This window comes from Talaromyces marneffei, chromosome 1 (assembly GCF_009556855.1).
Source record: "Talaromyces marneffei chromosome 1, complete sequence".
Classification (NCBI taxonomy): Eukaryota; Fungi; Ascomycota; class Eurotiomycetes; order Eurotiales; family Trichocomaceae; genus Talaromyces; species Talaromyces marneffei.
Genome location: NC_072348.1, coordinates 4,463,141 through 4,491,111, shown reverse-complemented (window position 1 = coordinate 4,491,111; position 27,971 = coordinate 4,463,141). Strand labels below are relative to the sequence as shown.

Here is a 27,971-nt window from a genome sequence, read left to right as displayed (position 1 = left end):
CGTTACCTCCTGCAGACTTCCTCTCTCCTTGAGATAACTACTTTGTTTGGTTATATTCATATCACCCCAGCTGCGAGTCTGCCTTTGTTAGATCTTTATTGAATCCAAGCTCGTCCACGAGAACTTTGCAAGATGAGTGGCCCGTCGTCAGGAGAGTATTATATACTGACTCGTGATCGACATGAAAGTCGGCGGTAGGTTCTACTCAGTTTTCTATCCTACTCCGTGCATCTTTCGACCGGCCTGGTACTCCATATATGGAGCTCGAACTCTTGAGCTTCCCCTGCGACTGCATCAAGCGCCCATCAGGGATGGGGACGTAAAGGAGCACTCATATGGATGCCTCTGAACTAACAAATGTGTGTCTTGAAGTCTCGACTCCCAACATTGCTTCTTCCGTGAGCTATGCGGCGGCAAACTTATCCACAAATCCATCTCGGGGGAGAAGATCGTTTCTGTAGCTGATGTAGCTGCTGGTACTGGGTATGACCTCCCATCCCAGATTTTGAGCAGATATGGACAAAAGCTAGCCAATTCAGAGGGGACTAACAGACAATGAGCAGGGTATGGCTACGTGATGTACAGAGCTACCTCGATACTACATACCCCAGCAAAAATAAGCGCTATTATCATGGGTTTGATATATCAGACGAGCAGTTCCCCAAAGACCGCGGAGATGGCTCAATCCAGTTCTCTCTCCAGAATATTCTGGAACCATTTCCATCTGAACACCATGGGAGATATGACCTTGTTCATGTCAGATTGCTTGTAGCCGCTCTCAAAGAACCGGAATATAAGCAAGCGGTTGCCAACATTGCTACTTTATTGAGTATGTTACGTTCTCATACTTCATGTCCTCCATACTTTTAACTTATTTGTTACTGCAGAACCAGGAGGTCACTTCCAATGGGAGGACCTCGATCACAGGTACATGCTGACAACACCCGAAAAACAATATCAAGACCTCCCCAGCATGGACACCCTACGCCTCTGCATCCAGGGCCAAATCGACTGCGGCGGAAGCGACAACGCACCCGCAACCGTTGTAACGGCCGCCCAATCCGTAGGACTGCAAAACACGACGAGAATCGACTACAAGACTCGAGACAGACCTGATTTATGGCCCATGACTAATGACTGGACTGATAATGTGTTTGAGACTTTGGCGAGGATATTTTTGAAGAAGAGGAGAGATGCTGCGGCTGCCGCCGATGAAGGGGAATTATGGAGAAATGATTACAATATTGAGGAGGAGGTTAAAAGGCGCGTGCAGGATCTCAAGGATGGTCATGAGAAGGGGTTTGTTATGCATGCAAATGTGGGAATGGTGGTTGCGAAGAAGCTGTGATTTGTAATTGCTTGGATTTGGGGATGGCGAGTCATATCGAGTATTTTCGCTTATGATGAGCACAAGACACAAAAAACAAACAAAAAAAAACAATTTTTCATTATAAGTTACACTAATCTATAAGTAAAGAAAAAGAATACGTTTTAACTCCTCGAATATGCGGTATGAATTTATGAATATACGAGAAGTTGTACTACCAGATTCGCTTCGCCACCATTTCATATCGTTTCACTCCATCAAGGTTCATCAATGCCCCTTTGTCCTTTGCAGCTTGCTTATCCTTGTCAGCACGCTCTTTTGCCTTGATCTTATGTAGACCATCCGGGTCATCTGCATAGATCCAGCGTCTCTTATCATCATCGACCTCAACAACACCCCAGCCACCGACTCGACGGCCTCCTTCAACAGTATAGTCTCGGTTGATGTTTGTGGCGGAAGAATGAGACGGTCTGCGTTCCTGAGAGGCAGATGGGGAGATAGCACTGGAATCATTCTGAGCCCCAAAGAAATGTTTCTGCTCACGATCCTTCATTGCCTTATAACGTGAGCGGGAAAATGAAAGTAGAAGTATTCCCAGCGTGAGCTTGAAGATGAGAAGGATTAGATAAGCAGTGACCACAAGGACAATGGTGAAGAATGTGACGGATTGTATCGGCGAAGGAATGGCGTTTTCGACTATGGTATTGAACACCCACGACAATCGATCAAGGGAAGTTGACATGACTGACTGAACGGTAAAAGGCATAGACGGTGATGAAGGTTGGGGTAAATTAGAGTAATGCTCATGTATCGCTGTTAAGGAAGCGCTATGCTCGGTAGCAGACGCTTGAGTCGGAAGCAACGCCTGCAGGAACATTTGATATGTCTGAACAGAGACTCGGAAGAATAGACAAGCCATTGGTATAACTGCCAGGCCAAGTCGCTTAGTTAAATTTTGGTCGACAAATGCATTAGTGTAATAATCTTTAGTTAGAACATCAAGAAACCGTCCGTAAATCGCTGGTCGCGTGTTGTTGAATTTAGCAATGTATGCATGCTTAAGCCAGTCGACAAACATCTCAGATCCCAGTACAATCAAAAATGGTCCTAAGACCTGAGCAAAATGCGGTAAAAGTGTATTGGCACCGCCCGTCAAGGATGTAAAAATTGTCGACGGTAAGAAAGTGAACGATTTCGGAAGTATTGAGGTGGAGGAATGCGGGGAGGTAGTAAGAGGAGTGCTATTAGTGACTGTTGATCGAACCTGATTTGTCACGCTTGATCCCACAGCAAACCAAGAAGTAAATGCTCCTGTCTCGACGATATTTCGGGATGCAATTATAGTAAGCATCAACCAAAGCTGAAACCTCTCAACAACATCCGCACATGTCAGCTGAAACAGATTCTCCTTCTCAAACTTTTTGAACACTGTCGATTTGATCTCAACGAATTGATTGGATAGCAGAAGCGTAATCAGCGCGTTTGAGTAGGAATTAACGGCGACATTGAGTGTTATCACCTGGTAGAAAAGAGCTGTGGCATGCGTTGTTGTATATGCAAGAGCAAGCAAGAAGAGCCAGAATGGGCGCACAACTTTGCTACGGCCGTCCAGTCCTCTGTCTAACGCTTCCTTTGAGAACAGACATTCGAGCACGTCTTGTCCGATGGCTGAAAGTAGACGATCACCAACCTCAAGTACATTATAAATGACATACAGTTTGATGGCATTTTGCCCTCGAATCCAATGATACATCCGACTGGCATCAAGAGAACTCAAGATAATACAAGTGCAGATCATCAAAAAGCCTTTCAGTATATCGGCTTTGTCATCTGGTTCTAAAGCTGACGGTGTTGATTTTTGTCTTCGATGCTTCGGTTGTGCTGACGTCTTTCGCCGTCTGGTGTTACTCTGCCTAGGCTTTAATCTTGCATCCGTGTTTCCATTTACAGATGAGCCGTTGGTCTCGGTAACTCCCTTCTGTGGGGCACTACGCCCTGAATCAGACGTTGTGGTCTTCGCCGTCCTTGAGCGTCTGCGCCATACTCGGCCAACCCCATTGATGATGAATGTGAACACAAACTGCGCCTCTCGATATATGTTGAGCATCCAGGACGACACTAGTATATAAAGGGCTTTGGCGAAGCGAAGTGGCAATATGGTGAACGAGTACAGCCATGAATCAATGCAGGCTAGTGCACCGAACCATAAGACTTGTTCCAAGGCAGGTGGGAGTAAGATGAAATTCAAGAGTCGTTCCAGCTTTACCTGCGACGACTCATACGGAAACTGACTTGTCGTCGAGCGGTGAATGTAAAGTGACGACGGCCGCGACGAGGATAGCTCTAGTTCCAAGTATGCCGGAATAGACAACGGAGGCAGAGGTATAGATTGTGGCATAGGGGAAGGATTCGGGTCCTCTGCAAGCGTCTCTTCTGGAAGATCGAGGTGGTTAGGAGCACCCTTATTCCTTAATCGCAAAGAAGAATTTGAGGCTAAACGCTGCTCATCGCTCACCGAGTTCCGTCTTGGAAAAGTCATAGGACTGGGCACCATTCGGGAAGCGTGAGGTCGCTGACCGATAGGAGCACTCATAGGTGAAGCTTCACTCGAAACGAGAAAGTTTGGCGGATCATCTAGGTGGTTCGAACCCTTGGAGCTCCTTTTGGGATAGAAGCTGCCACTAATGGACCTTAAGAACTCGGCTCTATTTCTTGCCTTAGCTAGATCATCATCCATTGAAGATAAACGTCTTGGCGTCGGGACAGCTTCATCTTCCTTGTCATAGTCATCTGGTACTTGCTGTAAAGGTACTGAGTCTGGAAATGAAATGAGCTCTTGGATCTTAGTTGGCGACAATTTCAAGACTTTCTCCTTATCTTGCTTCCGGTTCTGCGGCGACGTTGTTCCGTGATCGTTGCCATTACCGAGAGAAACTTTCCTCTCTTCTCCATTCCCATTAAGTCCATCCAGCTGTATGCCGAGACCGTGTGAGGATGGCTGCCGTGTCCGTTCGTGCATTTCCTGAGATGTTCTATTACTGCTGGTCGCAGTTCCATTACTCCCAGTCACAACCCCGCTGCCTTTTGGTTGTGCTTCCACTCCATGTTTTGACCCATTACTTCGGATATGCGACGATACCTCATCCCACTCGCGTTGCACCTCTTTGTCTTGGGCTTTCTTAGACGAGCTGTTTCCGTTTGTTGTTGGAAGGGAGCTGTTCGGACCGGAGCCGAGGTCGGCTAGCGCAGTTCTGGATGTGACGGATGTCTCTTGGGAAGAGACTGGATCTTTTTGGGTCCCTGGTTGAGTATCTGCCTCTGCGATAGGCGCCATTATGTCCTAGCCTGTGAGGATCATGAAACAGCTGGCATGGCGCATTCTATTGAAGTCGGGGGGAGGTCGCGACGGGTTGATTTGATTTCGATTTCGAGATAAGTGATCTCCGGTCGGTAAACGGCTACTCGACAATTAGAAAGAGGAGCCGAATAGCTGAGCTCAGGAGATGCTGTATTGCAAATATGAAATAAGATAAAGAAAGTGATGGCATGGAAGTAGGCACGACTTTCAGTGAGCCATTCCCATGTCCCTTAGTGCCTTAGTTGTCACAACTTCACAAGCCTATGACGTGCCGGAAGCGGTTAGTTATCCGGCTAGTCCTATCCCGGTTGGACTTAATTGTTTTGGATAACCATGTGCTTGCAAGGCACTTTGACGTTGCAACTACAATTCAACTTGGCTTATGCTTCCTAGAAGTGATTACCGCTACCTGCCCTAGAGTGTGAATGTACAAATGAGTCCCAAACCCTATTTGAACATAGACGGGACTGTCGACGGCATATTGACCCTAACCCTAACATAACCCTGAGCGACAATAAGCGGTCTGCCATGACCCCTCCAATAATACGGACTTCTGATTGGCTCAAATTGTATGAGCTGGTATCCGCCGCGGGAAACCGCGGTTAGTATTTAGCCGTCGCCTCTCCATCTTGTCAGGACTCAGGTCTGCTTCGAGCTGAATATTACTTTGTATCCACCTTTTCGGATCAATTTACTGCTTATACGGCAATTATACGGCTAATTGTTGTTGTGTCACGCAATCGCTCAACAATAGCACCGCTGCTAGGAGGCCGCGACTTTGACTAAACAATCATCCGATGGACGACATCAGGCCTCCGGACAGACGAGCATCCGGTGGCCGGGATTTTCAGCGCGCGTACAAAGCCTGTCTTTCATGTAGACAGAAGAAAGCCAAGTGCGAAATTGGGGCTGCTCCACCATGCGCAAGATGTCGTCGTGAACAGAGACGTTGCGTTTTTAGTGAGAAGCGGTCATGGGCCAGGAAGGCCAGGACTGGTAGAAATGTTGCGCCCTATGATAGTTAAGGTTGAGGGGTTAACAGTTATCTAATATAGATTCATTGTCTCCGAGTCAGCCGAAGCATACTCCACAGCAACATAATCATGCCACACCTAGAGAACCTATTGACTTCCAAGGCTCCTCTGAGCCGAATCAATTGACAAACTCGTTGATGAGGCATGTTGTGTCAAGTGGAAATGATGCACTCAATCTTCTCTTTGAGGCAGCAGCTCATACCAACTCTCAAAGTAATGATATGACACCGGACAGACAACCTGGTGTTGGATCCGGTCATGGCATATCAAAAGTACTTGCTCAGTCACTTCCACAGGCTACTTATACTGGCACGAGTCCAGCCGCTCCACCGCCTATAGAACTATCAATGACCGATGCCAATTTAATCAGCGTATGGGAATCGTTCCGAGTTGTGAAATTAGGATGGTTCACTGCAAAGGAAGCAGTAACATTCGTTGATAAGTAAGTTAATGCCTTCGTATCACATATTTTTATTTGACGCGCCGTATTGACGATAATAGTTTTTTCGAAAATTTAGCTCCATTGTCTCCCATCTTGACAGAGTTCTACCGGAGACACGAGAATCATCATATTCTCGTGACTCACGAGTACTTCCTTTGTTGCACTATATTGATGATATCATCTCGCTACCATGTTCTTCCTGGAATCGGAGGAGCATCAAGGAGTTTCTTCATACATAATAGACTATGGAATCATTGTCAGAGCTTAATCATGCGCCTAATTCTTGGCCAAGAGCGATCCTCACGCGGCAGCATACGAACACTAGGCACCATAGAGGCCCTGCTACTGATATCTGAATGGCATCCTCGATCACTGCACTTTCCACCAGAAGGTGACGCATGGGATTCAGACATAGCATTTGGGCTTTCCGACGGCCCAGCAACGAATCAACCCGAATCATCTTCTAATCAATGGCTTCAAGATGTGATTGAGCCAGCAAGACGGTCAGACCAAATGTCCTGGATGCTTCTCGGATCTGCATTTTCTCTCGCGCATGAACTCGGCATCTTTGAGCCAGAAGAACGCAGCTTGGAGCCCTCTAAACATCCAAGCCCAGCCCTCGTCACTCATAATAGAATTCGCAAACAGCGCGTTCAACAACTTCTCTATGTGTATATCAACCAGCTTGCTTCGCGGATAGGATGTATGTCCTTGATGCCGCAGAATCTCAACCGCGCTATCAGCAAAATACACGGTCTGAATCCCGTTGAGACTAAAACCGAGTGGGACACATTCATGGATTCTTGGATGGACCTTACAAAACTCACCCGATCGGTCAACGATATGCTTTTCCCATCTGCATCGTTTGCGAAACAACAGCTTCACAGTGGACGTTACATAGGGCTGCTGGATCATTTCCGTCCCTTATTGGCACAATGGCGAGCTCGTCATCTAGACGCGCCGACGGGGCTTAGTACGAACTTCATCAATATTCTCCATATCGAGTATCATTATGTGCGCGTATACACGCATTCATTCGGAATGCAAGCTGTCGTCGAGCGTGTCCTAGCTGATACCCACAGTAACTCCAATTCCACCTCATCCAACAATAACAACACCTACAACAACAACAATACCAACAATATTGACTCAACGCCTTCCCAACACCCCAACACAGAAATAAACCTCGACCCTATAGACCACGAATTCATCCAAGAAGTAATCGACGGATCCTGCCAAATCCTCAAGAAAGTAATCGAACTCGCTCAAGCAGACAAACTCCGCTTCTCGCCCGTCCGCATCTTTCTGCGCGTCACCAGTTCATCAATATTCTTGCTCAAAGCCCTGAGTCTAGGCGTACGCCACACGAAGCTTCAGGAATCGCTCGATGTGCTCGAGAAGAGTATTCAGGCTCTCAGGTCTAATATCCTGGATGATGTCCATCTCGCATCGCGATATGCGATTTTGTTGGAGGTTCATCTTTCGCGCTTAAGGCGGAATTTGGTTGCTTCGTCTTCGTCCGCTACGATGAACAAGATTGGTCCCGTACCTGGCGCTACAGTCATGTCGTCTTCCGCCTCAACGACGCGAAATAGTGCTCGACCATCATCAACACAGCCGTTCTTCAGGGGTGGCGGAGAGGCCAGCATCACAGATACCAATCGCATGTATACCAGCAACTCCAATAGCGACAACTCATCTGACGATGTAGTCATGGCCCAAACAATACAGCAACCTTCTGCCTTTGCGGCAAGTAATGATAATAATGCAGCGGCGGCTCCTATGGTGGATGAGAATGACTGGTTGTTTTCGTTGCCGTTTGATCCGTCCATGGCACCCTTTGGACCGAGTGGTGGGCAGTTATCTGGCTTCGATGGCGGGACGCTGGACTTTTTGTGGAATTTACCGGAATAGATAACTCTCTCGTAGTAGATGAAGATTACTTCTTTGTATATGTTTATGAAAGTCGGTTCGAGCATGTGAATGGTTCCATATATTGGGTACACATAATGAATCATGGATATATACACCTAAATACTTGCGCTAGATACTAAACTTGGACTCGTCCGTCTTGCTCCATATGAGGGTGCACTAATCCGCTTCCCTGCTCAATACTTGAAAAATCCTGGGTCGACAGGGATGGAGGCAGATCAGGGGTATGCGTACCCCACGAACTTTCGTTGCGACCCAATGTGAGAACAAGCTCCATTCCATCTGTAAAAAAGCTGTGGTCTATCCAGTTCTTTGTATATGGTCGACCATTCAAGGTAGCAGACTGAATGTAGATATTTTTGTACTCTGCATCAAAGTTGACTGACTTGATAGTCGAAATCTTTTTGGTCAATGGCGAAGTGTACTGCATAGACTCAAAGAACGGCGGGATGATAAAGTAGACGTTCTGGGCTGGGTTAGGGAACAACCCCATCATTGACATGGCTACGAAAGCACCCATGGTTCCTGAATCATCGTTGCCGGGGAGTCCACCGGACGTCGTTCCAAAGTATTTGGGAATATAATAATGAGCGCGGCTCGCCGACTTGCCGGGTCGACCGGCGTAGTGGTATTGATAGACAGTAAGGAATGATGGCTCGTTGCCAATATAAGTGATTTGGTTGTCGTGCATGTAGTCAAGACGTTTAACGAAAGTCGATGGTCCACCAAGCATTGTGATTAAAGTCGCCATGTCATGGGGGACGAAACTACAGGAGGTTAGTATGTTATAGGCATCCCTATGCAATCAAAACCTACAATTGATACTCCCAGATACTGGATTCGAAGGTCTCTCCGGCAGTATTTTGCAGAGAGCAAATAGATCCAGTGTTGTCGATGTTTGAACACATGAGAGGGTCCTATCATATGCTTCGTAAGCAAATATGCGCCTTACTTGTATAAGTCGAAACATAAACATACCTGGTAGCCCCAAGTTTTGTTCATATACCTGGGCTGGAAGAAGCCTGTGAATCCAGTGTCTGTCCCGTGCATAAATGATGTCTGATCGGCCTTGAAAAGATTCCGCCAATATGTCGAGGTTGTTTGATACTTTTGAGCATCAGATATTTTGTTCATACCCCTCGCCATTTGGGAAATAGCAAAGTCATTATAAGAATATTCCAGAGTACGTGAGATACTACGGGTCATTGTGCCAAAGCCAACATAATCAAGGTCCTGAACTGGGATATAATTCAAAGACTTCCAGCTCTGAAGCCCACCTCGACCTTCGTTTGACCAGTCATATGGTTCTTCTTCAGCGTCTTTCTGGACCGCAGCATATGCGGCCTCCCAGTCAATGCCACCGGTGAGACCCTTGATGTAGGCATCGGCGATGACATTGTCGGCGTTGGATCCACCTTGAGTGTAGCCCTTGCAGAGCGACATTCGGCAGTCAGGGAGCCATCCCAGATGCTGTTGTGTATCGATCAAAGACCGGATAATCTTAGTTACAGTTTCGGGTTCTATCAGAGTCAAAAATGGCAGTTGTGAGCGGAAAAGATCCCATATGCTGTTTTCCAAATTAGCATGACGTCTTTAAACGAAGCTTTGAACAATCATAAATCCCTAGTTCGTACCAGTAGAAAGAATCAAAGTACGGCTCGGAGCTCTCCCAAAGCGGATTTTCTCCCGTATAGTCCTGAGGTTGTGTCATAGTTCTGTAGATTCCACTATAGAAGTTGGTGAGAAGCGTTTTGTTGATTCCTTCACGAGATACGCGAATAGGACTGAGTTTCTCTGTCCAGGCGCTAACTGCTGCTGAGTGCGTAGATTCGAAATTAAAGTCCGGGATCTCTTTTTCTGCGTTAGAGCAAGCTTGATCTTCACTAATAAAGCTCAAACCGACACGTGCAAGGACTGACTCCGTTTCAGCGTTGAAGCGCACCCATGCACCACCCTTAAGATACAATACAAAGTTAGCATTATTTCCGGCATGAAGACAATTCCACAACATACAGGCAAAGGATAGCCATTAATGCTTCGAGAAATCCCGAGCGATTTGGCGTTAGCTGTAGCACGTGTGTTGACGAAGATACCATTATCACGAATTCCAGCGGAACTTCGAAAATCAGCACAGAAGTAGGCTACGTATGTGCCAGAGCCAAAACTAGGTACGAATCGACCAGAACCCGTCATACGACCAGTTGACTCGTCAACATCGATGGTTGCATTATCTTGCCGTGAATCGGACAGATCGGTCAAATCCAACAAGACCAGCGGACTAGCAGAGGTATCCCCACTGGGAAATTGGAATCGGAAGAGAGATGTGTGCTGAGCAGTGGTCATGTCTACTTTGATGCCGGTATCCAGAGTTACGGCGAAGTACCCTGGCGTCGCATTGACCGAGGCAGTATCAAATGCCACAGGTCTCTCCCGTTTCGGGTACTTACACCCGTCGATAGAATCCTTTGCACAGCTTGCGTAAGGGAAAAGAGGGAAATTGCCCAAGGAAGGAGCGCCACCGGTTCCAGAATCATGCAGCGATGAGAAGCCAGTGATTTTTGAACCATCCAAAGTAAAGCCGCCTTGGCTAGACCCCGAGTTGGTATCAGCGACGGCTTTCGCCATGCCGTGAGGCAACGTTGCACCGGGGAAAACATCTCCTAGAATTGCGTAACCATGAGTTTACTGCGATGTGCATATCATGGACACTCAACCAGACAACATATACGTACCTCCGTTGGAAGTTCCAATTAAAGGATCAATATACTGAAGAACATCGTAATCAAAAGGATTGTTTCTGGCAGAGACAGCACAGCCCAACAGAGAGCTCAGAGACAAAAGAGTGAGTGCGCGAGCCATGTTGACTGATCATGGAGATAGAAGATTTCAAGAGAGCGACACGTCAAACAGATAAGTATACGTTTACATTCCGGACAGGAACGCGGGGAGAAAGAGATATATAACCTTCGTTCATGGAGTTATGTACGCGACTATCAACGAGGGGCACATACAACAAGGTATGGACATTTTTCCCGATTCAGCCAGTCATGCTAGTACTAGCATATACAACCATCCACGCTAGTGTGCATATCGAAGCATTGTTTGAACGTCGATTCGTGCATCTGGGCCTGTAGAATCGTGGAGGAACGTGGTGCCTGTCGATCATTGTATGTTAAGGAATAGCACTGGCAAGGATTCACGTGGACATGGTTTCGATAGGAATGGAGAGATGATAACGTTGCATCGCGTATGAGAGATGCTATATTATCCTTATCATCGTACCAATTGAGCGTGGGAACGAGGGATAATACTTGTATTTTGAGAAGGGGGGTAGTAGTACAAAGATGAAGTTGAAATCATTTGACTCCCTTGTTACTGTCAGGTGATTGGCTTGATTCAGGGAAGGAGCGATCTGGGGAGACAAACACGAAAAAGGAAAGAGCCCCCCTGCCGATCCTTCCTTCCGTCTGATCTTTCACCTCGTTTGTCAACTGACCTGACTCAAGTGCCTCAACTCCGTACAACCTTAAATACTGTCAACAACCGACAAGTTAACAACCTCTAACTTCAGCGCACTGGCACGCTACTATTCCATCCATGGCACAGAGGCATATTCCGATCGGAACCTGGAAACCCAACATTCCAATGACCCAGCCGCCATTCCCAACACCGTATTTTCAACAAATTCCGACATCGGTATAGCTTGGTCCGACTTTTGGTGCAAATGTAGGGATTCTCTATCAAGTGCTTTCAAAATTAAGATGACATTGCCAAGGTGACATTTCTCGTTATTACATACCTATTAACAATTCGCTCCTACTACTGGCAGAACTTTTAGTGTCTGATGTTACCACTGATTCCTTGATTATATTCTTTTACAATACAAAGAAACCAGGGTCTGCATCCTCACGCTCAATTTACGCGAGAGACGTCCTCCGAGCGCTTTTTCTGTGGTAATTCTTTCCCTGGATAAACGGATTTTTCTTATCAGGCGTACCTAAACTCCTCCGGAGTGTCGGGTTGGTTTCTCCAATGAGCTTTCTTGACTGCATCCTCTTCTTCCATCCTGGCAACAACTCGTGCGATGGTGGGATAGTTCTGAATATCAACGCCAAACCGCGCTGCGCTCCATGTGGCAGGGACGAGACACACGTCCGCTAACGTTACCTCGTCCCCAACACTGAACGTTCCCGCTACCTTGGAAGCTAATGCTTCATATGCAGCGAATCCAGCTTCTGTTGCCTTGCGACAATATGGAATCGGATCGGCTTCAAGCTCCTTGATCCATCTTTGACTTCGCAAGTTGGTGAGGGGTTGTACATCGGACGCAATAATCGAGACTAGACTCCGAGTAATGGAGCGCAACCGGGGATCATTTGGGAGCAATGTTCGGTTTTGGGGATTTGTTGATCGGATCGTCTCCTCGAGATATTCCAATGCAGCTATCGACTGTGGAATGACTATATCATCTTCTGATGCGCGGTGAGCGACCAAGACAGGCACACTCAAAGATGGATTGAGTGCCTTATGATGCTCGGAGAATTGCTCATTCTTGAGCAAGTGGACAAATATGGGGTTATAGGGTATACCCCACAAATTGAGCGCGATACGCAATCGTGCAGAGCAAGAAGATCTGAAGTAGGTATATAGATCGAAGGTCGGCAGGTCAGAAGACATTTCTGTTGTTTGCCAGTTACTATCGACGTGATTGCCTTTTTTATAATTCTTCAGAATCTTGGCTATATTGAAATCACTTCGACGATGTTGACACAAAAAGACGTGATATGCTACCCAGCGGATACCTACCTAGATCCCGCCGGCTATTTACGGAAAAGCTTCCGCCACTTTGGAAAATGCACACAGAAACGTTGGCTGCAAGTTGACGTAGCTGATTTGAAAAACAGTGTTTGCTTTTTTCGATAAGGTTGATAATTAGGTATTTTTTCTTTGTAGTGCGAAACTCAGTGGTACTACGTACTCAACTAGCAACCTACAATTGAAAGGTAGAGCCTACCAGAACAATCAATCCGAAACGACAACCTCAAATTTCATTGACGTTCATGCCCTCAGCTATCTTGTTTATACATAGCATGCATATATAATGATACTTGCCTCTCAGAAGTTAAAAGTAACAGCAGGCTCAATTCTGCCAACACATTCACCAAATCCGACATATGCCCCATCGACATTCCCAGCAACAGCTTTCAATATAACTTCATCACCATCCTCCAAAAATACTCTCTTCGTCTTTCCGTCTGCCAATGTAAGCGGCTCCTTCCCACCATTTGTCTGCTCCAGCAAGCTACCCTGCGATCCTGGCTCTTTGCCCGAGATTGTCCCACTACCCAACAAGTCTCCCGTACGCAAGTTGCAGCCAGTAATAGTGTGGTGAGTGAGCATTTGCGCGAACGAATAAAGCAAGTTCGTAGTATTTGTTTCGGAAACATGAATCGGCGCTTCGTCCTTACTGAGACCATTGTGTCTGATGTCAAACTCCAGCTTGATATCAAAGGCGTTATCTGCTCTCTGTTCCCGGAGGTATGGGAGAATAGAGTCTCGATTCCCAGGCTCAAGTCCCTGCGCTCTAAACGGCTCCAGCGCATCGATAAGGACGACCCATGGACTGATAGTAGTCGCAAAGTTCTTGGAATTAAACGGGCCTAGGGGCACGTATTCCCACGCCTGAATGTCTCGTGCAGACCAATCATTCATCAAGACCAGTCCGAAAATGTGATCTTCAGCCTCTTCAATGGGCACCGGCTGACCGAGTTTGTTGCCTGTACCAACAAATGCAGCCATTTCCAGCTCAATATCCAATCTCTTACAAGGAGATAAAATGGGGACTTTGGGGTTGGCAGTCGGATTCGTCAATATTTGACCTGTTGGTCGAACAATGGGCGTTCCAGAGACGACGATACTCGATGAACGACCATGGTATCCGACGGGGAGATGATTGTAGTTCGGTTGTAGAGCGTTATCAGGCCCGCGAAACAAAACGCCAACGTTGTATGCATGGTTTCGTCCAGCGTAGAAGTCGGTGTAATCACCAATCTGTAGTGGGAGGTGGTTTGTTACCGTATTCAGTGATAGGAGAGCTTCTTTTTGAAGGGTTTTGTTGTCCTTGAGAACTTCGGGGAAAGGCGTGTCTGCCTTGAAGACTACTTGCAGATATTCTCGCACCTGTCTATGAACTGGTCGACCCAGTGCCGCAAAGGCGTTCAAAGTCGACTGGTGAAAAACATCCCCGTTGAAGCCAGGTAAATGAGTGAAACCTCCATTTTTTGTGAACGTAGACAAGTCGAGCGCATATTCGCCTATGGCGATTGCTGGTACCGGTACGTTTGATTTGGGGGTTGTGATTATGCCAAAGGGTATGTTCGCAAGAGAAAAGTGCGATTTTGCGGGGATTGGGAGCCAGGATGCCATGTCTTTGATTCTGCGCGGATTGTATGCTGCTTTGGAGAAAGAATATGCAGTTGAAAATTGACGGAGGCAGCGATTGATCCTTTCCCCCTTCCTTTTGGTTGTATCAGAACGGATTGCACGTCACACCAATTCTTTTTTTTCTTCTCAGAGAAGAACTAAACGAAGCTCGACAATGGATTCCGAGGCCTAGGTCTGAGATGACAATTGTTTACACAATGCGGGGTGTACTGCTTTGTGACAGAACGGAACATTCTCCGCGGGCGGATAGTACCGGGTATTTAGACCTCGCCCTCAATTTGGACGATTTCTGTTTGCGAGGTTTTAGCCGCCTCGAGCCGGATTCATGTAGTTCAAAGTGTATCACATGAATCGAGCAAGTTTTCGGCATGACGTGTTCCTCTGCTATGGAACTAGATACATAAGTCATACAGTAACGTTAAGTTAACATAGTTGTTATGGTTGATTAGATATGTTGGCAATAAACAGCCCTCCGATACCCGAAGCCAAAACACCCGGTCTATCTCGCAACTTCCGTGGATTTGATTCAGCACCTCGGGTACAAAGAGAATCGCACGTGGAGTAATATAGTCAAATCTACCAGTCGAAGACAAACCAAATAGCATCGCTTGAATTCAAACTGTTCGAGAAAACAAGAACGAACTTCTCAAGACAAGACCGTCGAAATGGCTTCAGCCGCCACTATCACCGCGCCAAAAATGAACCTCAAGCTTACATCAAACGACTCCGCTGTCCTGCAAGCTCTTTTCGACAATGGTGAGGGCTCGTTTCCTATTCCATCTTCGACAGATACATCTTTAGAGCATACAGCCGCCGCCGACTCGCAAGCCATCAATATCGACGATTCATTACCAGCATTTCCTCGATGTTCTATCGAAGAGGCGGCATTAAGTTCGTTAAAAGATCGTGAACTGGCAATAATACATCGGATACAAACTAGCTCGTCAACATCAAGCACCACATATTCGACACAGGAAGCATCGTCATCATCGACGCCAAACCACATTTTAGAACAAGCCATTGCTGATCTTTCATCACTTATTACCGAACACCCCGATTATCCACCGCTGTACGCAAACAGAGCGCAGGCATTACGGCTACTCATACAATCCAAAAACTCGGACGCAAACGACACAGACAAAGATGCCGCTATATTCCATCCCGCAAACAAAGATCTAGCAACGAAACTTCTATCAGACTTGAGTAAAGCCATATCATTAGCTAGCCCTGTACCAACCGGCGCGAATGGGGACAGTACCAATGTCTCATCAGCTCAGCACCGCTTACTCTCAAACACCCATATGCACAGGGGTTATCTTCTACTCAAAGCGGGCAAGATCTGCAAGGAAGAGGAGAAGGACACGAACGAAACAGGAAACCAAGAAAGAGGAGGTCCCAACCAACTCCTCGGAATCACGAGTAGGGATCAACTAGAAGAAATGGCCAGTCAAGATTTCTTTGAAGCGGGTCGGTATGGGAATGAAGTTGCAAAACAATTGAGTGTGGGGACGAATCCGTATGCGAAGATGTGTGGAGCGATTGTGAAGGAGGCTTTGAAGAAGGAGATTGAAGAGTTTCAATCTTGAATTTCAATGCAATTTTGAATTTATTGTGGAATTTTTTTTTTTTTTTTTTTTTTAAAAAAATGATATCCATTGTGACTATTACACGCGAAATATGTTGTTAACATACCTATCTAAAAGGTATGATAGACTAAGCTATTTATGTACACATATAATACTTCATATTCCAACATATATCTTATATTTGATACTCCCGCTATTTCATTCACATACATATCATACGTACGCGACGGTAACATTCGAAAGAGGAATACGATCCATCTGCCTTGCCATGCTCGTCAAATCCAAGTCCGGACATTCATAACCGTCCACGAACGGATCAAACTCCACAACTGGCCTCCAAGTCACCATCGGAATGACATAAATCCTCTTTGTAAACGGGGCTCGTTCATTAGGATCTTCGAGTACTCTCCAGTGTCTATAAAACACATTATCTTCAGCCGCTCTGAATACCGTGCCATCTTCCCGACGAAAGAACCAATTCAAAACCACCTCCGAGACGATTTGACGGAGCTGGGGATCATCAGAAAACTTGCCTAGTTCCATACGTATACAAGTCACGGAATTCGGGAATCGAGTTTCATTAACCCACTTGGCGCTAAGATTATAGCCGTACATGGATTTCATCCAGCTGTTCTTGTAACTCAGGGAAAATGTAATGCACCTTGGTCCAAATTCTCTTGGTATAAGTTGTTGCCAGTAGGATAGTGGGTAAACGGGATCCGCGTTAGCTGAATGGAAGTAAATTCAGATTTTATCAATATATGGTATCCGGAACGTCTCATTATGAGTATTTGCGTAGTCTTTTAAAGTCTTAAGATAGGCTGTCATTCTGGTATGGGTAATGGTTGTATCCTGTCGAACATCTTCGTTCGTGCCATGATGACGGGACCCAACATAAAATATATGCTCAGCGAAGATGAATGGCATAAGCCATGTTTCAGAATAAATGCGTTGGCAAGTGCGCAAGAGTTGTGTAAGGGTTCTTCTTCGCGGCCTATAGTCAGGACAGATCTGCTGGAAATTGTTTCGATCTCCGGGGTGGTAAAAGTAGTGGGTAGATTCGTAGTCGGTGAGCGTGTACTCGAAAATAAAAAGACGCAATTCCGCTGGTAATACTGAAAATAGAGGGCTTGGATCTTGCGGCTTGGTTTCCAGCTTAAAAAACCTAGGCGGAGACGCCAGAGGAGGGTCCCTGTGGCGTGATGGCCACTTAGATGAACCCGTTGCCATCTGGTCCGAAGAATTCGTTATGTTACTGAAAAAAAAGATGTTATGGATCCTGTAAACTGCTAGTCTCTAATATCAGTGCCGACAGCATATAGACGAGGTTAAATAGGATATTGAAAGATCTACTGTGCTAACTGTATCCGGGAAGTTAGGGCTAACGGGTTTATTGCCTAATTGGGTAACCAAGGATTCTATTCAGATATTGAGTCATTACGGTGGAGGTATAAGTTTGAAATGCTGTTATACTGATGCATCATAGAATAATGGTGTCGTTTTTACTTGTTCACAGCAACAAAGAAGGTCTCTCAATGCGTATACCTGGAGGTTTCGAAAAAGTCATTGGAGCTTCCAGACACCATTGACCAAAAGAAGGTCGATAACAAGTCCGGAACAAGTAGAGCTTTAAAAGCCTTCCTGGATATGATTGGAATGGCCGGATGAATGGAACGGCAACTCCTAGATAGATAACATTCAAAATCTACTAAGTGTCTTTGTGTCTTTGTGATTACTTCAATTCTAACCTTCATTAAAAACGAACAAACCAGCACTGAAGAATGCAAAACATTCGCCATGAAGAACCTTAGCTAGAGGACTAATCCATCATAGTGTTCTGGGTGATGCATGAGAAAGCAATGACTGTAGAGCCAAAGTTGAGCTTATTTGACTTACCAAAATTTCACTTTTTAGGATTGAGTGGATACTCAAAAGTGCTGAATGGGGTTTGCTGGTTGAGATTCCACATTAGGAGGGAAATTGGATGAGATTAGATAGTAAATGATTAATCGCTCGCTTCTCTGACTTGAATGGCAGTTGCAAGGTTGGCGTGGGAGAATCTAAATCTGGCAAGTGGTGAGAGTTTGGTCACAGTCAAAGATTTGGGTATAGGATGTTATGTGATATTGAATACAACAGGGAAATTAGAGCAACACGAAACGCAAATATTGAGTGAGGTTGATATCAATACGGGCAATAGAACTGAAGCCTGGAAATCGCCCTGGATATATATACTCTAGCGTACAGAAACCGTGCAAGTTAAAAGACAAAACTTAATTCATAGACCAAGTCCAACCAACATAGTTAAGCAGTCTTGTTAGGATTGACAAAATGCCTCTTCAAAGGCTCCCAACTTTGAGCGTTGTAATCTCCTTGTACCTTCTCGCATGTCTTGAGACCCCATTCTGATACGCCTACCATGAGAGAGCTACGAACCAATATTAGCATCCATTCAAGCAAAATTCCAATTCACAGACGGACGGAAGGGCCATACCTTTCAAACATAAACGCCATACTCCCCTCTCCTACCTTCTGCGGCTTCAACGTCGCATTACTCGCCTTCTCATGCGTATTCGTATCGGGGCCATGTGCACTCATAATATTATGCAAGCTAGCACCCGCAGGCCTAAACCCACCCCCAATCTTCGCATCATAGTCACCCGCAACCAGACCCATAAACTCCGACATGACATTCCTATGATACCAAGGAGGTCGAAAAGTGTCTTCTGCCACAAGCCAGCGAGGAGGGAAAATCACAAAGTCCGCAATAGCTGTACCGGGGTGATCGGATTGACCGGTTAGCACGGTAAAAATAGAAGGGTCTGGGTGGTCGTAGGAGATTGAGCCGATGGTATTGAAGCGGCCCAGGTCGTATTTGAAGGGGTAATAGTTTCCGTGCCAGGACACGATGTCGAAGGGGGTATGTGTGAGTTTGGCGGAGAAGAGGTTGTTGTTAAATTTGCTAATGACGGTATATTCCGTTGGTACTCCATCGTCGTCGTCGAAGGCTGCGACGGGGACTTGGAAGTCGCGGGCATTCGCGAGACCGTTGGAGCCGATGGGCCCTAGTTCGGGGAGTTCATAGTGGCCTTGGTAGAGTTCGCAGATGTATCCCCTGACTGGGCCAGAGGGGAGTTTGACTCGATATCTATCGCCGTCAGTCAATCATCCCAGGGAAGTGGTTAAAGGGGAAAAAAAAACGTACTTGACACCCCTCGGAATAACACAAATCTCATTCGGCCTCACAATCATCTTCCCCAGCTCCGTCTGAATATCCAAAGTCCCATGCTGAGGCACAATCAAAAAATCGCCATCCGCCGAGTAGAACGCTTCATTACCCATATCCTTCCCAGCGGCATATAACAGTATCCCCAACCCAGACTTCATCGTCGGGTCACCGGCACCAGCGACAAGGTGCAGACCATGAACCCAGCTGACTTTCTCGTCGAGGTCAAAGGGGTTCCAGCGCAATTGATTGGGGATGTAATGTAATTTGTTCTGGGCGTCGTTGGCATTACTGAGAGATGTGTGGTATGTATCCCCTGCGATGGGTTGATAGTTTGCATGCGCCGCGGAGGGCAAAATGCGGTAGAGCCATGTCTGCTTGTTTTCGTGTCGGGGGGCAGTGAATGCTGTGCCCGAGAGCTTTTCGGCGTAGAGACCATAGGGTGGTTTTTGGGGTGAGTTCTGGGCGGTGGGGAGAGCACCTTTTACAGCTTCAGATCTATGATGGTTAGTATTTTTCTGTTTCCCCCTTGCAATAATGCTTATTTGATGAGAATAGGTAATTTACTCATGGTAGGAGTTGAGGCCATTCAGGTAGTTGTACGGATCAGGAGTGGAGAACTTAGTGACGGGCATTGAATTTGGTTATACGGTAGCCAAGGCTCTTGCTGTCGGAAAGAATGATGAAATGAGCTCAACAAACAAGTTCCAATCCAGTCAAGTAGAAAACAACAGTAGTAGTAGTAGAAGTAGCAGTAGTAGATATCCCTCGATAATTTGCAGTCTTTACATTCTGACAGAGCCTGTGAAATGGTAATCCTACGTTGATCATCTGCTTTATTCCTTGATCTTCCCCAGATTCGCGCGCGGAATGAGCTTTTTGCCATTTCCCCGCACTTTGACAAAATAGCCGGTACTAGCCGACCGCCGGCATCCTGATTGGTCAATCTAGAAGACGCCCGGATGGAAGCGAACTACCTGAAATATCCGTGTGGCCTTGATTAGCCGGTCTACAATCTTGTAATGGATTGCGTAGACATGTTACACCAAACCGGATTCTTGGATATAGAGGGATGGATGCTGGCGGATGGCGATGGGCGGCTATCTTCATAAATTATCCGTGGGGGGGGGGGGTGTCTGGTGATATGGGGATCCCTATTATTTAATAGTCATAGTATATGTTTGAATACAAGATACACATAATCCATAATCCAAGGGGATAGATGCAAGTGAATGAGAAGAACTACAATAACCCAAACCTTGCGATCCACGACAGCTTCACAAACTGATAGAGAAAACGACAAACAAGACCAAAAATGGCACCATCAGCCATCGCAGACCACCAATCCTCAAACCTCCCTACGACTTCAAACTCGCTCTCCTCCTTTCGCGGCTACGACTATGTACACTGGTACGTCGGCAACGCCAAACAAGCCGCAAGCCTCTACGTCGCCCGCATGGGCTTCGAGCGCGTCGCCTACCGCGGTCTCGAAACCGGCTCTCGCGGCGTTTGTTCGCACGTCGTGCGCAACGGCGGTATTACTTTCGTGCTCACATCGCCTCTTCGATCACCCTACAACGACGACAAACTCAACCGACTATTTCCTAGCCAGGAAGAGCGGGAGAACCTAAAAGAGATTCATGAGCATTTGGCGAGACACGGTGATGCAGTCAAAGACATTGCATTTGAAGTTGATTCGGTCGACGACGTGTTCACTGCTGCTGTGCAGAATGGCGCTATTGTAGTTTCGAAACCCAAGACCCTGGAGGATGAGAATGGGCAGGTGAGGGTTGCTACGATTCGAACGTATGGAGATACCACGCATACCTTGATCCAAAGACGGGGTCTCGCGGTGCCGTACACAGGTATTTTCTTGCCTGGATATAGGGATGAGACTGTCTACAGTAGCAGTGATCCCATCGCGGCATTGTTGCCCAAGGTAGATTTGAAGAGGGTTGATCATTGTGTGGGCAATCAAGATTGGGATGAGATGGAGAAGGTGTGCGCATAGTAAGTCCATCCTCACTTTCTACACACTCACATGCCTCATGCATATCTATTAACATAGATATAGCTACGAAAAAGTCCTCGGTTTCCACCGTTTCTGGTCCGTAGACGACAAGGACATCTGCACGCAAGTCCCCCCTTTTCCCCCCTACCCCCAAATATCCATACACCCACCCTAACAAGAAAGATAGTGACTACTCCGCCCTGAAATCAATTGTAATGTCCTCCCCCAACGACATCGTCAAAATGCCCATCAACGAACCCGCGCACGGCAAAAAACAATCACAAATCGAGGAATATGTCGATTTCTACGACGGTGCTGGCGTGCAACACATCGCCCTCCTGACAGACGACATCATCAGCGCAATCACAAACCTGAAAGCGCGAGGCGTGGAATTCATCAAGGTTCCCCCGACATATTACGATAATATGTGGATGCGTCTGAAGAAAGCGGGCATGATGCCCAAGGAAGCGTGGGAGGACATTAAGAAGTTGGATATTTTGATTGATTTTGATGAGGGCGGTTATTTGTTGCAGCTTTTTACAAAGGTATGTTTTTCTTTCTTTTTCTACTGCACTATATTAAGTTAAAGGATATGCTCTGATGATATTTGCAGCATCTCATGGATCGACCAACTGTCTTTATTGAGATTATTCAGCGCAATAACTTTTCTGGATTCGGTGCAGGTAACTTCAGGTCATTGTTCGAAGCTATTGAGCGTGAGCAGGCCCTTAGAGGGAATCTGATTTGATTTCTTCGTCTTATTGTCGTGTGTACTGGCTTTTCGATATGCCCATATATACCATGCTACTTGTATGAAGAGTGAATTCGTTGTGTTAATATTTTCTATGAGACCATATGTATCACCCCCTGAAAAACATGTAAACTAGAATAAAAAAGACGACCTGTACCACTCCGTAGAGGTAATGATTGCGAATAAAAGACGGGTATATCAAGGTAAAAGAGAGAAAAGTATCATCCAAAGCTTCATCAATGCCAGTCATTGCAGCGCACAAGATTCCAGCTCTTGCCGTCCAAATTGTCATAAATCAAAATGCAGAAAAAACGATAGACAGTCTATGACGATGTGAATGTCAACAAATAAAAATATTATTACATGATGGAAGACTGCTTGTGATAGATATCAAGTAGCATGTCCGACCCGCGAGACTATTCTCGGACCCAAGTGAAAGGTTCAGAGAAGTACTTAATTGGCACTACCATAATATGACAAAGGGTCATATTCATCCTCATCGTCTTCTTGATGCACTGGATGCCGTTGCTGAAATTGAGTGGGTGGTCCCTGATTGCGTCTGAATCCATTGGAGGGTGTCGTAGTTGCAGCTCGGATCATCCCTGGACGAGGATTCAAGTTGGAATTTTGAGATGGTGCCGTGGTGGAAGGTCGCGGAATTGGTTGCGAGGCTACAGAGATCGGTGACTGGCTGCGATCATTGAGATTGGTGTCGTTTGTGGAGGATGCAAAAGGATTGAACGCCACATAGCCACCTTGATTTGGCGGACGTGGCGAAGCAGTGCGGTCAGCTGGAGTGCGACCGCGATTGACTGGGTCTATTGCTGAAGAATTGGGAAGTGGTGATGTGAATGAACGGCCGGGAGCCAGTGGATTAAATGCCGGCGATTCTGAACGCATGTCACGCATATTTGGTTGAGGGGTCTCTTGACGATCAAATGGATTGTAGGCTGGCGACTCCGAGCGCATACCGCGCATGTTGTTTTGAGGGGTTCCTTGGCGATCAAATGGCGGGTTCGTGCTCGGAGGATATGGTAGGTCGTTTGACATATTCGTTGCGGGGGAATACGAGCGCTCAGGCGGGGCGCCTCGAGGGAAACCTGGTGTCTGACGGCCCATCATCTGAGGTGGTGGTGTTTGCGAATAGCCTGGGCCAGGAGTGTGTCTACCCATACCGTCCATTGGCATCGGTCCTGGTGGACCAGGAGTGTGTCTACCCATGCCGTCCATTGGCATCGGTCCTGGTGGGCCAGGAGTGCGTCTACCCATGCCGTCCATTGGCATCGGTCCTGGTGGACCAGGAGTGTGTCTACCCATGCCGTCCATTGGCATCGGTCCTGGTGGGCCAGGAGTGCGTCTACCCATGCCGTCCATTGGCATCGGTCCTGGTGGACCAGGAGTGTGTCTACCCATACCGTCCATTGGCATCGGTCCTGGTGGACCAGGTCTGCCCTGTGCAGTGGGCGATCGATTAATTGCTGGGGAATACGGTCTTCCCTGGTTGGGGTTGAAAGGCCCTGGAGGCACAGGATGCATATCTTGCGGCGTGGAATGATTATCAAGCGGGCTATATCCCATGGGAGCTGCGCTGCCAGTAAGTGATGCCGATTCCCCATAAGCCGAGTTTTGTGTATTCGTCTTGGTAAGCCATCCGCCATCAGAGAGGTCTGGCAGCTTCGGTTGCGGGTACGATTCGTCATGACGCGGCGCCTCAAACGATCCAGCTTCCGAAGTGTACGGCGGCAATGTGCTTTGAGTTGGCTGACGAGATAAGGGAGCAACAGTAACAGCTGGCTTCTTGTCCTCTGGATATTCGGCAAGCGAAGGTAGCGTTGGTGCTGCTCTGATGGGCTTCAACTCTTCGCCCGCGCTCAAAGGTATTGTTGGCGTCCGCTCATTCAACTGCATTCCACCTTTAGCCAATGCCTTATCCGTCTTCTTTCTAACGATGCGCTCTAAACGAGTGTTAATCTTTCGTCGACAGTATTGCTTGAGTGAGCCGTCCGCTGTCGGAATATGATGCCACAGGAAAATCAGGTAGAGAATGACGGAAAGCAATAAGCTCAGAGCAGCAACGACCCAGACGAGAAGAGTAAATAACATGCCGAACAAAATCACGGCTTGCTGATAGTTCTTCTCGGCTAATGCTTTGATATTGAGAAAAAATTGCGCGACTGGCGAGGTACCATCAGGTGCTGCATTATGACCGGTCGGAATCAGATCCAATTCCATCACAGAATACAATGTGATGGCGTTGATGACTTGGCGAGGACCGTCGGCAAGAAGAATACGTAGCCAAGCTATGATATTTGTCAGGGGCCAGAATTTTGAAAACATGTCATAAAGGACTCACCTTCGAACGAAAAGTAGGAAAAGAGAGCGATGTAATCAGCGCCCTTTTTACTCTTCGTCAATTCGGCGAATACCAAGAAGCGTCTGTAACCTTTGTGTTTGCCAATTCGCACACTTTGTACACGGACAGCGAGCGGATCTAGATAACTTTCAGCAATACCGCCGCTTCGCATGACGCGAATTGCTCGAATCCATCTGTATATGAGCAGCACGAAGGATGCAATGATGGCGCCGGCGAAAATCCATCGCGAAATGCTGATTGGAATCTTGGGTTGAATCTGGCTAGACCATTTGTTGAAAGCGAGCAAGTTGACGGCTGTAAAAGTATCGACGCCGTAGACCGAGATGGAAATGGCGCCAAAGACCCAAACCATGAAATAGGAGAAGCCGGTGAAACATGAGCCGCTTTTGAAGTCATTAAGATTCTGATGGAATTCAGAAGTTAGCATAATCCCGAGAGCCCTGCGATTTTTAAGACAATCAATCACTCACGATGTAATCCCATGTCTGCTCCAGCTTCATCTGACCGATTTTCTCCCGATCTCCACAGCAAGGCATTTTGTCTGGGCCGGCCAGATAAGGCTATACAGCCAGAAAACGAAAGTGACGAGGAAAAATGATGGTTCTTATTGCCGTCCAGAATAGACGTACAGTAGCTTGCTCTCCGGACCTGCCGCGAACAAACCACGCCGTCAATGAGCGAAAGAGCGAAAGAAAGAGCGAATGGTCGTGTTTCTCTGAGAGATTGCGCTGAAAAGAAGCAGACAAATGATTGCTATCACAAGGACATTCTTTTTATGTGTGTGTTGATATTTCCTTTAACCGCCGATCTTTCAACCACAGTTCACCTTTGGAGCCAAGCTAGGGTCCTTAGTCCATCAAACGTCCGAATTGCAGATTAATAGGACGACCCATGAGTTGATTATTGACACAATGCTGACGCTGACAATGAGAGATGATATCGAAGCGATGACAGAACAGCGACTGTCAATTCATGTATTGGGGCGTCTTTGACGCTGGGGGATGTAGTAGGAGGGGGTTGGCGGTTTCAGAATGTTGTGAGACGGTCGGAACGCAGCGTAATACTGGACACCGGCAGGTATGTCGATCAGCCACGAATCACGAGCCACAGAAGGAGTGAGGTCTTTTCGGCGATAGAGAGCGACAGAGCGACGAGTGAGCGAGTGTAGTTAATAGACGATGGTACTTGTGTAAATGAACGAAAGGATGATTGAGCGACGGAGGACGCGGAGGAAAGAAGGGGCGGCTAGAGCAGCTGCCGAGACGGGAAGAAAGCCTATGGGCAGTCTGATTGGTGTTCCTGGGTCGCTACTTTAGTCTATGTAGTCAGCGCTAGTTGGCTGTCAGTAACTGGGAGTGGTTAGTTAGGTAGTTAGTAGTTAACGTAACTAACTCAATAAGTTAATTGTTGCTGCGAGATAAGACGTGCAGAGTACGCGCCAGGAGGGATCATCCACACAGGATTGTTTCAGACCGAGGCACTGTTCATGTACTCCGTTACGCTGTACCACCTGAATGCGTTTGGCATATTCGATGTGTACTGAACAGGTCTCTGTACCTCTGGAGTCCTCTGAACACAAATACCCCATGCCAAGACAAACACGTATTACGGGGCGTTTTCCATCCAGAGACAACACCGAACCACGGAAGAATCGGATATCCACCTGCCAATTTCCACCCGTATCACCTATATTGTTCTAATCTACGCCGTGGCTACGACGAGCACGTACTACGTAGTCGCATCACGGAATAACCTACATACTACGAGTACGTAGTTAACTAGTACGCTGTAGTTATATACTTGCAATACAACGAATAATTCTTCCATATAATTTAATAATGTGAACAATGGCTGTTCCACATGTCAATGACGCCCACGAGCGGACCGTCCGAACGGCACGGATTGAAGCTACTCCCAAACGAGACTAAAATAGCCCTAATCCTACGGTAATCCTAATCCTCAAGGCTTCAATAGTGGCGTTCCGCAGCTCGTTGAACCCGTTTGTCGATCTTGTTGATCTTTCTATGTAGTCGTGCCTATATACTTTCATACTCCTTCCGATCATTCGTTTCTTATCTCAGATTAGAGCCGAAGAGAATCGACCGGCTCAGACCAACCGGCTCAGTCAACCGGCTCCTCAGTGGGGTCGGCCGCACATCGGCGACGACGCACGACATGTATAAAATTATCATAAGTCATCGTTTTTTCATATAAGTTTAGAGTGTGTACCTGTATCATTGACACAATCAAGCAAGCCAGACCTGAAACCAAAGATCCAGCCTACTGTCGTTCTACGGTAAAGATGTCTAATCCTCCACCTGCTACAGCTTCGGCCGAGGAACGAGCAACGTATGTGGCCACTCACCCCCCTCCACCACCAGTGCCCAGCTATCTGCCAACAACTGGCTCGCCTCTAGTGGTCGATCACGATCTCTACACTTCAATTCAGCAAGCACCGCGCAAAGCAGAGCCAATCGAATCATTTACGATCCCTATCTGTAGCGGACGAGCCTGGAAGGTGCCCGCGGGCAGTATTGTGCGCATTTCGACCCCCGAAGGGCCACAGGTTGGAGATCTCAACATCTGGAACCTGGAAAATCCTCGTGAGAGGTTCTGGGCGTCCCGAACCAGACAATTGCACCAATCTCATCTGTCAACCTTTGATCGCTTGTGGAGCTGTCTCCCTTACATGCGACCCTTGTGCACTATCATCGCAGATTCCTTGTCATGGTACGGCCAGGACCCTACGGGCGGAAGATGCCACGACCTTCTCGGGACCCGGTGTGATCCATACGTTAATGTTCTTTTGTCTGGGAAAGAAGCGAGTTACGACCACCATTGCCACAGCAACTTGACACGCGCCGTCTTGCCGCTGGGCTTGAGTGAGAGCGATGTCCACGATGTGATCAATCTTTTCCAGGTCACCGGGCTGGATAGTAAAGGAAGATATTTCATGCAGCCGTGCCCCGCTCAGAAAAATGATTTCATCGAGTTTTTCGCCGAGCAGAATCTTCTGATGGCCCTGAGTACATGTCCTGGCGGGGATCTTAGTCAGTGGGGATTCGGAAAGGGTGCAGATATGGTCAGCAACTGCCGGCCATTGCAGGTCGAGGTCTTTGAATTAGAAGAAACATGTAAAGCTGATTTACTTGGACGCTGGAAACAGCCCGAGGTGCCTGCTTACAAAGGGGCCCATGGTCTGGCCCTCCGAGCAGAAAAATAGCTCAAAGCATTCTTCTTTTCAAGATCATGCTAGATGCGGCATTACAGTCGCTTGTTCCCATCAAATATATATATATATAATCCTCATAGTCTCATCGATGTACATGTATCAACTCGTCTGTGCTGACGCCGGGAATGGAATGAGATGCATCTAAATATTAGATTCAGTAGGTAGAGCAAATGCCACAAGATTCAAATTAACTTCCTGTCGATGTTGGATTTAGACATCACTTCCTTTTTATGAAAAAGTCAAATCCAAAGTTC

General features: G+C 46.9%; 11 protein-coding genes across 11 annotated transcripts; 5 read left to right on the top strand and 6 right to left on the bottom strand.

Annotated features, from left to right (window-relative positions):
* Positions 1-132: 132 nt before the first annotated feature.
* On the top strand, positions 133-1,348 carry EYB26_001658 (uncharacterized protein; the record flags this gene model as incomplete). The annotated part of the gene is made up of 4 exons (XM_054260967.1): positions 133-194; positions 373-483; positions 564-829; positions 888-1,348. The coding sequence occupies 4 exons, from the start codon at positions 133-135 to the stop codon at positions 1,346-1,348; spliced, it is 900 nt and encodes a 299-aa protein (XP_054116942.1).
* A 193-nt stretch (positions 1,349-1,541) lies between these two features.
* On the bottom strand, positions 1,542-4,661 carry EYB26_001657 (uncharacterized protein; the record flags this gene model as incomplete). The annotated part of the gene is made up of 1 exon (XM_054260966.1): positions 1,542-4,661. The coding sequence occupies one exon, from the start codon at positions 4,659-4,661 to the stop codon at positions 1,542-1,544; it is 3,120 nt and encodes a 1,039-aa protein (XP_054116941.1).
* An 821-nt stretch (positions 4,662-5,482) lies between these two features.
* Positions 5,483-8,075, top strand: EYB26_001656 (uncharacterized protein; the record flags this gene model as incomplete). Its single annotated transcript, XM_054260965.1, has 3 exons — positions 5,483-5,681; positions 5,741-6,161; positions 6,221-8,075. The coding sequence occupies 3 exons, from the start codon at positions 5,483-5,485 to the stop codon at positions 8,073-8,075; spliced, it is 2,475 nt and encodes an 824-aa protein (XP_054116940.1).
* Positions 8,076-8,211: 136 nt separating this feature from the next.
* Positions 8,212-10,952, bottom strand: EYB26_001655 (uncharacterized protein; the record flags this gene model as incomplete). The annotated part of the gene is made up of 6 exons (XM_054260964.1): positions 8,212-8,860; positions 8,910-9,010; positions 9,072-9,660; positions 9,728-10,047; positions 10,107-10,753; positions 10,826-10,952. The coding sequence occupies 6 exons, from the start codon at positions 10,950-10,952 to the stop codon at positions 8,212-8,214; spliced, it is 2,433 nt and encodes an 810-aa protein (XP_054116939.1).
* A 727-nt stretch (positions 10,953-11,679) lies between these two features.
* EYB26_001654 (uncharacterized protein) lies at positions 11,680-12,770 on the bottom strand (the record flags this gene model as incomplete). The annotated part of the gene is made up of 3 exons (XM_054260963.1): positions 11,680-11,840; positions 11,893-11,912; positions 12,091-12,770. 3 exons carry the CDS (start codon positions 12,768-12,770, stop codon positions 11,680-11,682), a joined length of 861 nt encoding a protein of 286 aa, XP_054116938.1.
* A 438-nt stretch (positions 12,771-13,208) lies between these two features.
* EYB26_001653 (uncharacterized protein) lies at positions 13,209-14,519 on the bottom strand (the record flags this gene model as incomplete). The annotated part of the gene is made up of 1 exon (XM_054260962.1): positions 13,209-14,519. The coding sequence occupies one exon, from the start codon at positions 14,517-14,519 to the stop codon at positions 13,209-13,211; it is 1,311 nt and encodes a 436-aa protein (XP_054116937.1).
* A 683-nt stretch (positions 14,520-15,202) lies between these two features.
* Positions 15,203-16,123, top strand: EYB26_001652 (uncharacterized protein; the record flags this gene model as incomplete). Its single annotated transcript, XM_054260961.1, has 1 exon — positions 15,203-16,123. One exon carries the CDS (start codon positions 15,203-15,205, stop codon positions 16,121-16,123), a length of 921 nt encoding a protein of 306 aa, XP_054116936.1.
* Positions 16,124-18,427: 2,304 nt separating this feature from the next.
* On the bottom strand, positions 18,428-19,984 carry EYB26_001651 (uncharacterized protein; the record flags this gene model as incomplete). The annotated part of the gene is made up of 4 exons (XM_054260960.1): positions 18,428-18,551; positions 18,618-19,271; positions 19,329-19,847; positions 19,917-19,984. 4 exons carry the CDS (start codon positions 19,982-19,984, stop codon positions 18,428-18,430), a joined length of 1,365 nt encoding a protein of 454 aa, XP_054116935.1.
* A 680-nt stretch (positions 19,985-20,664) lies between these two features.
* EYB26_001650 (uncharacterized protein) lies at positions 20,665-22,108 on the top strand (the record flags this gene model as incomplete). Its single annotated transcript, XM_054260959.1, has 4 exons — positions 20,665-21,359; positions 21,424-21,483; positions 21,548-21,905; positions 21,974-22,108. The coding sequence occupies 4 exons, from the start codon at positions 20,665-20,667 to the stop codon at positions 22,106-22,108; spliced, it is 1,248 nt and encodes a 415-aa protein (XP_054116934.1).
* A 456-nt stretch (positions 22,109-22,564) lies between these two features.
* On the bottom strand, positions 22,565-25,021 carry EYB26_001649 (uncharacterized protein; the record flags this gene model as incomplete). The annotated part of the gene is made up of 3 exons (XM_054260958.1): positions 22,565-24,411; positions 24,465-24,888; positions 24,956-25,021. The coding sequence occupies 3 exons, from the start codon at positions 25,019-25,021 to the stop codon at positions 22,565-22,567; spliced, it is 2,337 nt and encodes a 778-aa protein (XP_054116933.1).
* A 1,766-nt stretch (positions 25,022-26,787) lies between these two features.
* EYB26_001648 (uncharacterized protein) lies at positions 26,788-27,708 on the top strand (the record flags this gene model as incomplete). The annotated part of the gene is made up of 1 exon (XM_054260957.1): positions 26,788-27,708. One exon carries the CDS (start codon positions 26,788-26,790, stop codon positions 27,706-27,708), a length of 921 nt encoding a protein of 306 aa, XP_054116932.1.
* Positions 27,709-27,971: the final 263 nt, after the last annotated feature.